This window comes from Ceratina calcarata, unplaced genomic scaffold (genome assembly GCF_001652005.2).
Source record: "Ceratina calcarata isolate Rehan_Ccalc_2016 unplaced genomic scaffold, ASM165200v1 scaffold39.2, whole genome shotgun sequence".
In the NCBI taxonomy this organism is placed as follows: domain Eukaryota; kingdom Metazoa; phylum Arthropoda; class Insecta; order Hymenoptera; family Apidae; genus Ceratina; species Ceratina calcarata.
Window position 1 is genome coordinate 2275807 of NW_017162322.1, and position 15234 is coordinate 2291040.

A 15234-nucleotide genomic window follows, 5' to 3' on the forward strand; every position below is an offset into this window, starting at 1 on the left:
AAAAATAGTTATCGTTAATTATTTTAATCTCTTCGTCTTTACTGCAGATATTTTTTTTATAACGTGAGTAGAACGTACGTAAATCATTATGAAATTTAATTTCAATATGTTCGAGCCGATATCATAAATATTGTAAATTATAAGTAAACGTATTATTTTTTTTAAGAAAACGCGTTTCTATGCAGGAAAGTGCATTACGACTGATAAAAATAAATAGTGGCTTCAATAATTGCGTCGAGCCAATATAAATTATATATCTTGATATGAACTCTTTTATAAATTCAAATATAAATTTAGATGGGTGCTACACGGCAAGCATCGTCCACGAGCATTGTGGACCTAAATATGTTGAATGGTTAATATACTACGTGAGCGTAATGCAACTGCTGCGAGAAACAGAATCCGGCCTCATATACGAGTGCCGGGTATAAAGACCGTCGCAAAAACATCGGCCTCGGTGTTCCACTGGGCACACCAAGATACATGCAGTTGCGCAATTCCGTCGTAATTCCCGCCCATCCTCCTTCAAGCGTTCAATTCGAACAGATCATTATCAAATCCGTACTTGTCCGTCCAATTCAATTAAATTCGTTCGAATCGTCGAATTATCACGATTAAAGAATTCCTTTTTCTTCTTCCGAGCAATTACTATGCTTAGATAAGGAATTGATCGAGTTTTCTCTTTTATTTCGAGCTGCGAGACACACCGTTTCTTGAACGAAAGGGGATACTCGAGGAATAATTGAAAATACTCTTGCGGGTTGAGACGAGTTATTCTTGTCTGGAAATTGCTCAAGTACACAAGTAGCGTCTACTTCGTAATCATTTTTTTTTAACACAATCAAAACTACAGTATTCGAAAGGATATAATAAACGCGGTCCTCGTAACAAACTTGGAAGAATTGTACTTTAAAATTAGATAACAGATTGTTCGTATATTAATGATAAGCACAATATAGCCATTCTGTTTTTCTGCGTTCTTCGTATTTTCTCTCGATTGTTAATCCGCGATTACTGGCAAGGAAGAAGGACTTCTTCGCCAATGTTGACGTTGTCATTTCAAATAGACGATCTATTTGGTAGTAAGGAGAGACCCGCTGATCCTAAAGGGCGGCTTGTTCGAAGACGTCGAGTTGATACGCAGCGTTGTCTTTTCATGCATTTCCGGAAATACTTTCGTTCCCGATATTCCACGGTCTGTTCTCTTTTCTTTTCGTTCCTTCACGGATTCTCGCTTTCTCATCTACTCGTGCATACATACTATTTATGCTATCTCAGATCTATTTCATTTTGTCACACTTCCTTCCACTTTCATTCTCTCCCTCTCTATTTCTCTCGCTCGCTCTCTTTTGCTCTCGTTCTCTCGCACTCTCACTCCCACTGTTCTTTTTCGATCTCTCAGAAGGATATCTTGGGACTATGCGCCCAATGCAAATTTCAATTCTCTCTGATGAACGCACGAACGTATTCGAATCATTCTGGAAAATCCACTGTGAATTAAAGAACGATACAAATTTGAAAAATAACATTGCATGATATAAGAAAAAATTTGTTCCCTTGTGCAGTGACACTCGAAATGGTGTTATCATATATTATAGCGACTTTGGTAAAACTACTTGGCATGTGCAACGAGATTAATGGGAGTAAAATTAAAAGGTACTATGAACAAGCAACTTAAAAACTTAACTAACTGCCCAAACCTTAATATAAATGAGATTAATGCAAACTTGAACTTAAGATTCGATTCTTAAACTGTATAACACTGTAACTACTGTTCCGAGATTAAGCGCAGACCGTGAAACACCATTTCGAGAGTTCAAGCTTGATTTATACCTTCGGCTTTGTGCGATTAGTCACCGAGAGGATGGAAATCTGGACGGGCTCACGGTATGAACGTATGCTTTTATCAAACATTCAGTGAGCAAGATGTATAGCAGAAACCCAAAAGTTAAATATTCCAGATTTCTGATCAATTTATTTAAAATGCTTAATAGGGTGTACATGTACAAGGGAAAGAAGTATGGATAGACAAGAGTTGGTTTGTTTTCCTTACCTAGGTAGATTAGTAATATCCGTGTCGACTTCGATCGGTGTATCGTTCGTCGGCGAAATAAGCACACCCCGAAAATTATATATCGAATACAAAACACATCTCTCTTTCTGTTGTCCGAATAATTGAAAAATAAAGAGAATTGCACGGTCAATTTCGATGCATCGCTTATTAAAACCATACTCGACTCTAGTTTATCTCTCTTTTTTTTACCGTACGGCACTCAGCTCTCGGTCATGTCATACGTACGATTTATATTAAAACTTTTAGCGAAGATTACCTGCTGGATCTTCTTAACATAGGAAATAAATCGATGCTGAAAGAGGTGATCCTAATTGTTTCTTCGCTCTTCGAACATGACGTTAATTATCGAGGCAAGCAGGAGCGTGATCCGTTCTCGATCCACTTCCATGTGGGTCGACTGATACAGGTTTTCGTTAATCTTCTATAGTACTCTAATAACTTTTAGGAACGTAACGTAGGGTTTTTATGTGATACTGGTACAAACTAAAATAGTACGGCTGTAAAAACTGCAAGTTAATCAAATAAATAGAACTATGCACATTTTGGCAAATCAAGTGAAGTATTAATGTTCGCGTAAAATGCAAAGTGTATAATAAAGTTTGCTCGTATTTGTCCAGGAGCCAACCACCTGCAAACTCAACATTGAATAGTTAGTAATGGCACGTATAATAGAAAATTCTAATGTTCAAAGCACAGTTAGAATAGCTTTCTTGCTTTTTGATTGCTCTAATGAAAAACTTACTATTAAAAAATGTGATAGCTTTTAAAGTTGAGTGTTATATTAATTCATACATCATTTTTCATATTTATCTTACGAAAACCGAGATCAATACAATACAATATCATTTTCAAGCATTGACAATTATACAAATTGTAATTGCTGTATATTCGCATTTCGTCAATAATTACTAATATTCATAAAAACACAAATCTATAAGCATCATATATTTGAACTTACGGTGTAGTCTTTGAACATTAGCGTTGTATAAAATAAGTAAAAGATAGTATATACCTTTCTCCGTACAGATTTAAAATTGAAGTTAATTTGTCGAAATAAAAATATATACATGATAGTATAAAAAGACACTTGTAAGTATAATATTTGAGACACTAGATAATACTTACGTTTTGGCTTTGGTGGTATCAATTTGATGCCGCCCTTCTTTTCTTCAACAGGCGGCGTGGTTGGCGAGTCCAGCGATAGTTTAGGTCGTTTATCCGTCGTCGGAATACTTTCCCTAAGCGGCGATGGTCTCTTTAAGGTAGGCAACTTCTGTGGTATGACCTTTTTGTCAATTACCGGATTCGACTTTTTCGCCGATCTCGGCGGAGGAGGTTTCACTTCTTCTTCCAAACCTGTCGATCTGAATTTAGAGTTAAATGTTTTCACAGTCTTTGGCCGCGCTATGGAGTCTTGAGAGTTTTTCCTACTCTCAATGGAAATCGAAATATTCTTCTTCTCCGGCATTGTTGAAACCTTCTTCGCGTCAGTCTTATTTTCTTTTGAACTGTCCCGCGAGTCCGTCGACGACTTCCTCACAGCCGCATCCCCAGACGACTTTTCTTCATCCGCTTTCTTTTTCGGTATCTTCCCGAACTTCGAACTCAACGCCTGTCCTTGGACTTTTTCTAACGTCGCTTTATCCTTCTCCGCCTGGTCCTTCTTCTGCTTCTCCTTCTCCCGTTCTTTATCAGTTTTATTTTTGCTAGAACTATGTTTGCTGGATGAGTGATGCTTATCTTTGTCCTTGGAAGACTTGTCCTTAGAACTCGAACTCTTTGAGCTGCTATTATTACTACTACTGCTGGAGCGATGACTACTCGATTTGTATGACGTGGAACTGGAACGATGCGAACTGGAACTCGAGCTATGCTTAGAAGAACTTTTCGAGGATGAAGATAAGCTATGATGACTCTTTTTATCCGAACTCGATGATTTTTTCTCGTCCTTTTTAGAAGAGTCCCGATTTTCCTTATTACTAGATTTACTATTTTCACTACCATTGTCTTTACTGTCTTTGCTATCTTTATTTTTAACTTCAACGTCAGGATTGTCCGTGGTATCCGTTACAGTTTGTTTCACTTCACTTGAAACTTGGTCTAATTTCTCAGATTGTGCAATGTCATTTTCACAATCTTGTCCACTAACTACACCATCACTAAGTTCCATAGACGCTTCTTCTTCCGAAGTCTGTTTCGCGAGAAGATTATCATCTACGGCATCCCCATTAACTTCTACATTTGTACTGTTCGTATTTAAAACACTGTTAATATTCGTGGCGTCTGTCTCCACTGTTGTAAGAATCTGTTTGCCCTCGCGAATAGTTATCTTATACACAGGAACCGGAGATTGCGAAGATGTGGATACAACGACGAATGCTGGCTTTTTCTGCGATGACAATTGCTGTTGTAGTTGCACCTGTTGCGGTTTACTAACAACTTGCAATTGTAATGGCTGTATAGTCGTCCTTTCCTGGGTCTGCTGCTGTTCTTGCGAGTGTTGCTGCTGTGGTTGAATATGGGATACCGCGATGGTCGAAGTGGAATTCGTAATAAATTGCAGATCTTGCACCTGAACCGTTGCCGCTTCCGTACCATCAGAAATGGTTTGTTGAGTGCCACAGTGAATGGAATACTGTTGCTGTTGCGGTGACTGGGATACAAAACTTTGCCCCAGAACACCAGTTGTTTGAACTGGAATAGTCATGATTTGTGCTGGCACAGAGTTTGGGGCAGCCTCCCCTTTCACTATCTTCAACCACTGTTCGACCAGTCGACTAGCTAACACTCTAACACCTTGGTGACTCCCTTCCTTTGATAAACCTTTTACCAATTTCGGGCAATTATTGCTTTTTAATCTCTCGATATCTACTGGGCATAACAGCAAAAGTTCTAAAAGTTCTTGGATGAGAGCCCAATTCTTAGCAAGAATACCATCTGTAAGCCACATATGAATGAGATTCCATCCTCCTGCACCCATAAATCTAAACAAAATGAAAAATAACGAATTGTTCAAGTTGCCGACTACAATTTGTAAATTGTGTACTTCAAAAGTATGTTAAGAGAATTGTTTTGTGGAACTCTTATCAGTGTGTACAGCACATCAATGGAACTGTCCAATGGTTTAGAGTTCCTGCTGTTTTACTCTAGCATACATTTTATATATCACACAACTATACAAATTACGAATACTCATGTGTACCGGTATGCGATATATGTAATTTAAATTGACAAAAAAGTATACTCACTGGCTAAGTAAATCAGTATTTGTAGTTTTTAATATCTGTATGTAAATGCATTTCGAAACAAGTTTCTTTGAGAACTTTGTCATTAAATTAGCCAACCGGTGAACCTCTTCTTTACTTTTAATACCTCCAGTTGGACCCAATAAAACACTAAGACATTTCAATAAAGATAGGGGATCTATGCGTGGCTGAAAAAGCATCATGCAAAGTATTAAAAAATTGATCTCCAGAAATTGATGTACACAGTAATATTAAATGATGATATCGTTATTAATTGATCACCAAAATCGCGCAAAATAATACAATTCAATTTAAAAGACATCTAGTGTTCTTTCAAATTCAACCAAGAATTAAATTAATACGTTTTAGACGAGAATCTGTTTACGTAAGAATAATATAAAACTCAATAATATCATATAATTATACACTTGAAATAAAATTGAGTTATTAAATAAAACTTCCGGTGTTTAAAAAAATAGCATCACACAAGGTCGCGCGAATAAGAGAACAGCACGAGGATCATTTACCTTCCCCATAGTGTTATCGAGTACAAGTATTATTCAAAATACATACTGATTTTCTAAAAACTTTTATTATATCATTTAAACGTTCGTATTGTAAGATTATTAAAAGCTGACGAAGTCAGAAATAGGATACGAGGTCATGAGCTAAGGTTATTGATCCTGTCGCTTTCCCCTTCCACTAGCGTCTTTCGTAATTTTCATACATGGTGCCCTCTCCCGCAAAATGTACGAAGCGAAAGGAAAGTGACTAATTAAAAAAAAATGACTTACCATTTTGATGATATTCTCGACGATTTAACGCATATCGAAGTACAAACATAGGATCATGATGGAAATCTGCAATAAAACACAAAGATGTTCTTCTTTTTAATCGGAAAACGTAACATACTTGTTTAGGTCGTAAGCGTACACGTATGCACGGCCATATTGTGAAACTCACGAATGTAAAATACAGTTAGAACAAAGTTCATCGTGCGAACAATAGATTCTATTTTTTTATCTGACAATGATCATTACCTAACTATTAAATACGTTTTCACGGACAATTCGGAAGTACGAGTTTATCGAATCGGTTTGCTATGCCCCATTGTCCTTCATCGTACTATACGTGAATCATCTACCTCGCGGATCGTAAAGTGCCAATTGTGAAGATTTTTATACCGAATCTTCCCCTACTTCAAGTATTCTTTTAATATTTTGATCATTCCTTAATAAGAGCAACTTTGGATACTGAGATTGAGCAACGAAATCTACAAATAGGAAAACTATCTGTGGAGGGTGTGAGCTCCTCGGAAAACGGTGATCACTCGATGGTCAACTGGCAGATCTCCTTCTGCGCAATACTTCGACGCATATCCCACCCAGAATAGTTACACAATAAACCAACCGCGTTTCGAGTTCCCCCTAAACGTCAACCAATGATCATGGCGACCCCACCCTATCACTTGATATCACCGAGTAATTACTATTTATAGCACACTATGATCGTCCATTTATGCTACATTTTAAGAATTTGCCAACATTTCTCTTTTAGCTTTGGATAATCACTAAACACTTTCAATAATGCTTCGGTAACATTTGATTTTCACTCGTGCAAGTTTAGAATGAATAATATCTCTCATGCAATTTCTAAAAATCCGATAAATATGCTCAAGAGAACTTGCATCACTAATGCATTGATCGTTCCACCTTGCGTCAAGTCTCGAGTTTCTACCGAAGTCTTTACCTACTTATTAGTATTATTCATTGAAATATGTACGTGAAATCGTACGGCAATATTGTAAAGAATAACGTGTCGGAATACTAAGATCCAAATCAAAAGTCGAAAGAGTATACTTCGGCTTTTTTCAACGACAGAAAAGCCACTCACATTTTTGATTAACAATTAAATCCGCTTTATGGAAAATATATGTTCACAGCGGTGTATAAGAAATATTGCATTTCCTATACACGTATACGACGTGGCCCTACGTTCTGACGAAAATAGGCTACGCATCAGCAAACGCTACAAGATTGTCCAAAATCCGTAAATATCTTCTTGTTGATCTGCCATCTGCAATCAAATAGTTTATCAAACGTTACTTTTATTACCTTAACGTCGTTTTTCTTGTGATATCTTGTTTAACAGTTCCAAAATTTACTTTTAACAGGAGTAAAATTATTCTCACCTAACTACGTAGAAGCTGCTGTTATGCCGAAACCGGAAATAGCCTATTTGCCTCAGATGAATCAACTGCATGTTTATTTTACACGCTGAATTGTGTTAAGATCGGAAACAATTAAGTATTAAATGGAATATATGTTTGACTTAATTTATGATAGTTATTGCGATTTAAGTGGCATTTAAATTTAACACACTGTTCAATACATTTTTTGACTAATTCCCACGGAGAAGCTAGCAGAAGTGTTACTAAAATTGAATCAAATGAGTAACTTTTAAAGATAAACTGTGATAATAAACGATGATTTACCGAAAGCTATACGTTTAGTTAAGAATAGAAAAAGATGTATGAAATATATTTTGTGGAATAAACAAGATTTATGCACTTTAGGTATTAAACATTTTCCAATAATTAAGAGCTAATTAACGAATGCTTGAATAGTTTTAAATTTTATTAATAAATTAACATAAAGTAGTAGAAAATATACGTATTAAGTATTTATTGTAGTATTAATTTCTTAAGTTTATAACCATTAAAGTATAACAACTGTGCAAAAAGAATTCCGGTTTTTCCTATTCCATATTTCCACTAATTGAGTAATGCAACTTGGAAAAACTGGTATAGAGAAGTAGGAAGATAATGGCATTGATCTTGAATAAACTGCAGTTTGCTGCGTCAATTATTAGACCCAGCTTAACTTCGAGAGTAAGAATCATTGAAATAATCGCTGTCGAAAGTGATCTAATTCTCTAATTTTTCAATCAGGTTATACCGGTGAAATGTATGCATCCTACAATTACGAAATTGAACGAAGTAGAGCAGTCTGATCAACTCGCCCTACAGCGAGCTCCTATTTCGAAGGATAGGACCACAATAATACCTGTGGAAGTCAGTATAAGATACCTGAAGAGTAGAGGTACATACTTTTTACGTATATACTGTCGTTTTAATTTTCATAATAGCTTCGATCACGTTTATAATTTCTATTTGTAGCTTATAGGGAAACGTACGGTGATGATCCTGTTTGGAAGATTTATAGACGAAATTTCAAAGGTCAATTTCCACCAAAAAAAACACGGAAACTGTGCATTGTAAATTTCATTCTTCTTTTTACATAAAATATATTAGTTCTAGTACTAGTCGTGTTGTGTACTAAAACAACTTTAACAATTTTTTTAGAGGGGCGGTGTAATAGATACTGGCAGTCCGTGTCCAATATGCAGAGACGAATATTTAATCCTTGATTACCGTAATATTGATTTGTTAAAACAGTTTATCTCCGAACATGATGGGTCACTCTTAAGTTATAAGTAAGTTATATGTGAAGCTAATCGACAGCAATTTAATTTGGCAATCGTTAACTCTTCTTCTTTACAGTTACACTAATTTATGTCAAAAAGCTTATAAAGATTTACGTGTTGCGGTAATGAAAGCAAAGGAATATGGGTTGCTTACGTTTGATGTCCCGTATATATATTATGATTATACGATATGGAATCATTAATACTTTAATTTTCGAATTGTATTGAGAGGTTGAAGTAATAAATCATTTGAAATGGATAAAAAAGAATTGCACTGTGCATTTGCAATAGTAGGAGGCGGTATTGCTGGAGTATCATGTGCTGAGAGCATAGCTTTTCTTGCTCCAAAGGAAAAAATTATTTTAGTTACGGCAAGTCCTTTAGTAAAGGCGGTCACAAATATAGTCTCGCTAGGCAAGACGTTGATACAGTTCGATGTGGAAGAGAAAGAGACACAGTCTTTGACAGAAACGTATGATTCATTGAAAATTATTAACGATTTTGTAATAAAAGTAAATGTTTCAGATAAAAAATTGGAAACTAGAAATGGAAGAATTATAAGCTATCAAATGCTATGCCTTTGTAATGGTGCTAGACCAAAACTTATAGAAGAACATAATGAGTTTATTTTAGGGATAAGAGATACTGAATCAGTCATTCAATTTTCCGAAAAAATAAAAAATTCAAGGAGAATTGTAATAGTTGGGAATGGTGGTATTGCTACTGAAATTGTATACGAAGTTGACGGACTCGAAATTGTATGGGTGATCAAGGATAAACATATCTCGGCAACATTCGTCGATCCTGGAGCTGCAGAATTTTTTATGGACAAAGTGCATAAATCTGAAACACTCCCAAATGTTAATTTAAATCTAACCAAAAGAATGAGGTATACTGTCTCTGATACTGCAGCTCTAAAAGGTGGACCAGCATTAGGTCCAGATTGGCACAACAATTTTGACATAAAAGGAATCCTCGAATCTGCAAAAGTACAGATTGAATACGAATGCGAGATAGCTAGGGTTCTCAATGAATCTGAGAAACAGGAATTCGATCCTGTGCAAGAATGGCCCATATATGTTCGACTGACAAACGGAAAAATCATTGGTTGCGATTTCATTGTATCAGCTACAGGCGTAATACCAAATTCTGATATAGCTGGTTTAGGGAATGTGAAGAAAGGGGAAGATGAAGGATTTTTGGTCGACTGGAAGTTAGAAACTTCAACAGAAGGTATATATGCTGCTGGAGATGTGTGTACCGCTGGTTGGGAACTGGCGGATCATTGGTTTCAAATGAGACTATGGACTCAAGCGCATCAAATGGGTCGATACGCGGCAAAGGCAATGGTTTCTAAGTTGAAGAACGAAGAATTTTACCAGGATTTCTGTTTCGAACTTTTTTCTCATGTAACTAAGTTCTTCGGTTACAAAGTAGTTTTACTAGGCTTGTATAACGGACAAAAGTTGGACAACAATTACGAGATATTACTTCGAATGACTAAAGGAAGTGAATACATAAAACTTATATTGGATAAAGGTAAAATGCAGGGAGCAGTGTTAATTGGTGACACTGACTTGGAAGAAATGTGCGAGAACTTGATTCTTAATCAGTTAGACTTAAGTATTTACGGGGAAGATTTGTTAAATCCCGATATCGATATTGAGGATTATTTTGATTGATTATATATGAGTTCAGTTGAATAAAACTTTCGCAATAGATTTCATTAATATCGTATTAAATTATCCATTACTTTATAAAAAAATGCTTATTTAAATTTTGTTTAAATAATAGTGTAGTTTCACAGATGTTGTAAGAACTTAACAGACGTCAATATAGTAATATTTTTGCGTAAATCTATGTATAGAGATACTACATAACAATCTTATGAACAATAACTGAAATAAAAACACATATATGCATAAACGCAACTAAACACATTTTTTGTTTCATTCAATATGTTAATTCTATAGTTACTAATAGACGTCGTAAAGTTTCTTTCTTTGTACGTATAATAATATATAAGTTATCCTGAACGCGGACATTGTCTAATTACACGATGTTAACTTTAACTAGATTGACTTTTTTCGTCTAATTTACATCTGTAAATCTTACGCATTTTCTATCAAAACCTTTAACATTATTACGCAATGTAGATTTTGTTGGCGAAAGAGGTTTTATATTATGACTTCCGGAAATTGGGAAGTCTGTGTTACAGCCTTGATTTACGCTATCGTTGCACTTCTGAGCGAGATTTGCATTTCCATTAATGCATTTACTCACGTCTATCGATTCCAAAGTTTCGCGCAATCTATCAATAATACTTTGCATATTGTTAAGAGATTCAGTAACTAATTGCATTTCAGTGTTCTTGGTACACAGTGCTTGCAAAGTTCTTGCAGCATGTTCCATTTGTGCAAGGCATCCGTTTATAGTTTTTTCATCTCTAGACATGTCAACCGCTTGATTTTCAATTACAGTCGCATCCAGCGAAAGTTGTTGCAAACTTTCATTTAAGTGTCTTTTTACTGGTGTCATATTTATCGAGATTCGACTACTATTTAAGGAGTCCTCGAATGTTTCTGTATTCTCGTAAGGCTCCCAAGTCGCCTCTGACGTACACAACTCTTTTATCGAATCTTCGATATCGTAATCTCGTAGACGATGAACCCAATCCAAAAATCGCATTGGTTGCCAGAACGTTTCACTCATGTTATCTCTATTACGTATCCGAATGACTGGCCTCAAACTTTTGTCTACAATCATCTGCTGCTGGTCGAATTCCTAAAATGTATCAATGAATGAGTCAAGCAATGATCATTTAAAATATAAAGTACGGAAATACGTACATAATTAAGGCCGACTTCTCGACAACGTTCAGTAGCTTCTTTTACTAATAATTGCATTTCATGCAAGGTGATGCCTCCATCGGTGATCGCTTCCGAGCTAGCTTTCATTTTTAATGCAAACTCGGCATCGGCTGTCTTTTCATTTAAAATGCTCTCCAGCTCTTGTAAAAAATTAGATTTATATGGCGCAACGTTTCCTCTTCTCTGATCTAATTGTATCTGTTTCAATCGGTTGTTCGTCTCAACTTCATTTTCGAGCAACTGTTTCTCCAATTCCAATTCTTTTTTCTTCTGATTGATTTCTTCCAGGGCAAGCTTTTGCTCCTCGACTGTAGAACCGAGGATTTCAATTTTACGTTCGTACGACATTTTTTGTGTTCCTAATTGCATCTCAACTTCTCGCTTCGCATTCTCTAATTCTTTTATTGCCTTCTGTTTACTGTCTTCTAGTTCGGCTCTTAATCTGTAGGAAATAAAAAGTATAACATCAAATGCTTTATAATTACAAATAATCGTTGGCAAAAAAGAAAACTGTTACATACTTCGCTTCTTGTACTTTAAGAATTTCCTGATGCGCGAACTCGTAGTCTACAGCTTGTGTCGAAATTTGTACATTGTTATGTTCATCGCATGGGTTCGAAACTTTGAAATAATGATTACCGCCGATTACTAACCGGTCGCCGTGCTTTAAAACCACTTTGCCCGTTACTACCTAGTACCAAAAACAGTTTGATAATAGAAGTAACGCGATAAAAGTTATAGTGTATTGTACCTGCCCATTTACAAATGTGTCTCCTTCCATCTCGGACGATAATACAAGTCTTCCATTACTATTTTCGATGGTGCTGTTGAATACACAATAGGTCAATAAAAGGATTGTGCTAACGAATATATTAGTTTAAATATGAACGTAATTGTAATTATACTTTCTTCACAAAGTGCCTTAAGTCTCCTTTAATTTTGGACATGCATAACTTCGAAAAGTTCAGGAACCATCGTATAGTACGATTCACACAGAAAACTATCATGCGAAAATCAGAATGGATTAGATTGCGGTCGAAACATGGAACGAATATGTTACATCACGGAAAACGTGCAACTGGAGGAAACAGGTCGTGAACGGAAACAAAGGTGAGCGAAGTAATGAAGAAGAAGACGTTTCCCTGTACCGTCATTAATTAAGCAACAAACTGAAAGGCTAGGTGTTAGAGAAAATGAACACGAGTGGAAGAACGTGAACAACATCAACGAATACAGCATTTCCGAATCACCGAACTGCAAACGACCCAATGACTAACCAGTGTAAGGGTCTAACCAGCGGTCCATCCAACATGATATCCAAACGCTCAGAAGAGGCTGAAGGATCAGAATTTTTTCCGATGCGTACCAATCCCGGAGGAATTAGATACAAAAGCGTACCAGATAACATAGGATCGGCAGCGAGATTTATTAGACAAGGCTGCTTATCCTTCTCGTGAATATCGATCTCGATAGCGATACCGCAACGACGCAAGTATTTTAATTCGGAATTTTTCTTATCCTCGGTATCCCGCAATTTCTTTTCCCAAGTCCTGAAATTACACGCGACTAAATATTTTAAGCAATCATTCTGTGAACATCCTCTAATCCTTTTCAAGGATAATTTGGTAATGCGCTGCGTAGATAAACAATTTTTTTAAACAGATAATCTTCCCGATCATATCCAGAGATTATAACACTGATACCTTAAAAGTTACATGATAAGATTAACTTACATTTGTGTGATTGCGAGTTGCTCTTCAGTTCTCTTTAATTGATCTTTCAGTTTATCGATTTCTTGTTGTTTCTGCTTGATTTCATCGTTAGTTTGACTGATCGTTCCGATGGAATCAAGAAGACGACGGGGGCAAATTCCAAGTTGCTTCTCGTATCCTTCTCGTACACCGCGTAATCGTAGCACTTCTGCTTTTAACTCCCTTAATAAAAAAAAAGAGATAATTACAGTCATAAGATAAAAAAGATTAGGTTATCGGTTTGGAATTAAAAAATATATCTGACGACAGTCTTTTGTTTCTTGCTATAAGCTCCAGCCCATTTGGTAAGTTCCGATTTTTATCGATTCCTATTAGGCGCATTTGACAGGAAACGTATGTATGTATGTATGTATGCCGATAAAAGATTACAGTAATATGATTCATAATATTCATTCACAAAAAACGTTATCTATTACCGAATTAACTTCTCGTGCGGATCCTCATTAATTCGAACTCGATTGACAATAGCTCGGGCTTGACAAGCGTATCGGAGAGTTGCGAGAGTTTCCTCGACGTGTATATTAGCCGGTGATACCGTTCCAAGCATCGCTGTTCTTGAATTGCCTCCGAGACTTTCCTAATCGATCCAGTAAAGAAAGAAAATCAGATAGTTTTTAAAAAATGAAAATATTCAACACGATTCTCCACAGGAATCGTTTTAATTGTCAAACAAAGAATCATAAAAATATACATATATGTATCTTGCATTTTAATTGCGCATCAATTTATCATAATTAAGTTGTATAAGAGAAATTAAAAATAACAGTACGAGCTGCGACAACATGCAAAACACTTTAGGGTGTCATAAATCATGTTCTTCCCTCGAAGCTATATTCTGCTGAATCTAAAAGATCTTGCTCGGGTTTTTTCAGGTATCAATTGGTCACTCTTGTCTGAGTCATTTCGATACCTATTTACGATAGCTTTTCCTGGTCTTGTTTTTGTTATTTGATCTCTGTATTTAATTTTCTTTCGGATGTCTCACAGTTGTAAGACAACAAGTGAACTTCCTTAGTTTCACATTAAAATTCTGCGCACTTTACTAAACTTAATATCAATTATTCTGTGTATAAATAATCATTATCAGCAATCGCTCATGATAAGATAACCGAATGCTAAGGGATAGCGACTAATCTTTTGTAAGTGATACTTAGGCTTGATCCCTATCATGACTTCACGCTTATATTTCTTAACGTTATCCAGTATTCCTGATACGATTTAATGAAAACCGATAAGATACCAGACGGACCGTGTAATTGTTTGTCGATGTGCGTGTGTACGAAAGTTTGCGAGCAGTATTGTTAATTAAGTCGTCGTTCAATAATGGAAAAAGTCTACATACTTGCCATCGACCTTTTTGTTTAGAATTTCCGATTATTCTTGAATACGCTGAATTCTTTCTCATTTAATCTGATCTAATTTTGACGCGGTGCTTCGCTTACTGCGAGAAAGGAAGCTTGAACAATGGATTTCGCTATTCCTAATCGTCAAATATGCGAGCACGTAATTTTCATTATCATTTTCGTATTCGAGATCTCAATCGGAATGTATATTAATTCCAATAATAAAGAAACTGCACAGATAAGTTATCGAACATAATTGACGTTAAATATTCTAAAGTGCTTTTAAGGAAAAATTTCTTGTACGTAAATATACACATATGTAGTATATTTACTCAAAATTCAACACGTAATTATTATTTCTGTTTTCATTAAACCTTACAATACTTCACGCTTTATCAGTAAACAAGTCATTAATTTTGTTCGCAGCTGAAGATAATGTAAAAA

General features: G+C 35.8%; 4 protein-coding genes across 9 annotated transcripts in view; 2 read left to right on the forward strand and 2 right to left on the reverse strand.

Moving 5' to 3' along the window:
• The window catches only part of PNUTS (Phosphatase 1 nuclear targeting subunit), a 13139-nt gene extending 5474 nt beyond the window's left edge, over positions 1-7665 (reverse strand). The window contains exons 1-5 of one of the 5 annotated variants that reach the window (XM_018026687.2): positions 7511-7665; positions 7213-7395; positions 6114-6179; positions 5323-5507; positions 3200-5058 (exon numbers count right to left, since the gene is read on the reverse strand). In XM_018026687.2, coding sequence (XP_017882176.1) covers positions 3200-5058; positions 5323-5507; positions 6114-6116 — 2047 coding nt within the window. In that variant the 5' untranslated portion in view covers positions 6117-6179; positions 7213-7395; positions 7511-7665. The other 4 variants (XM_018026690.2, XM_026814552.1, XM_026814553.1 and 1 more) reach the window with 4 other exon arrangements.
• Positions 7666-7977: 312 nt separating this feature from the next.
• Positions 7978-9074, forward strand: mRpS18B (mitochondrial ribosomal protein S18B). Its single transcript, XM_018026710.2, has 5 exons — positions 7978-8209; positions 8270-8420; positions 8498-8595; positions 8684-8814; positions 8882-9074. Exons 1-5 carry the CDS (start codon positions 8144-8146, stop codon positions 9006-9008), a joined length of 573 nt encoding a protein of 190 aa, XP_017882199.1. The 5' UTR covers positions 7978-8143; the 3' UTR covers positions 9009-9074.
• Pyroxd1 (pyridine nucleotide-disulfide oxidoreductase domain 1) lies at positions 9038-10531 on the forward strand. The gene has a single exon (XM_018026709.2). It carries the CDS (start codon positions 9060-9062, stop codon positions 10485-10487), a length of 1428 nt encoding a protein of 475 aa, XP_017882198.1. The 5' UTR covers positions 9038-9059; the 3' UTR covers positions 10488-10531.
• Positions 10527-15234, reverse strand: part of neb (kinesin family member nebbish) — a 12070-nt gene continuing 7362 nt past the window's right edge. For both annotated transcript variants that reach the window (XM_026814554.1, XM_018026707.2), the window contains 7 exons: positions 13864-14024; positions 13409-13609; positions 12953-13225; positions 12427-12499; positions 12197-12366; positions 11655-12117; positions 10527-11589 (listed from right to left, as the gene is read on the reverse strand). In XM_026814554.1, the coding sequence (XP_026670355.1) occupies positions 10897-11589; positions 11655-12117; positions 12197-12366; positions 12427-12499; positions 12953-13225; positions 13409-13609; positions 13864-14024 (2034 nt within the window). In that variant the 3' untranslated portion in view covers positions 10527-10896. The remainder of the gene's footprint in view (positions 11590-11654; positions 12118-12196; positions 12367-12426; positions 12500-12952; positions 13226-13408; positions 13610-13863; positions 14025-15234) is intronic.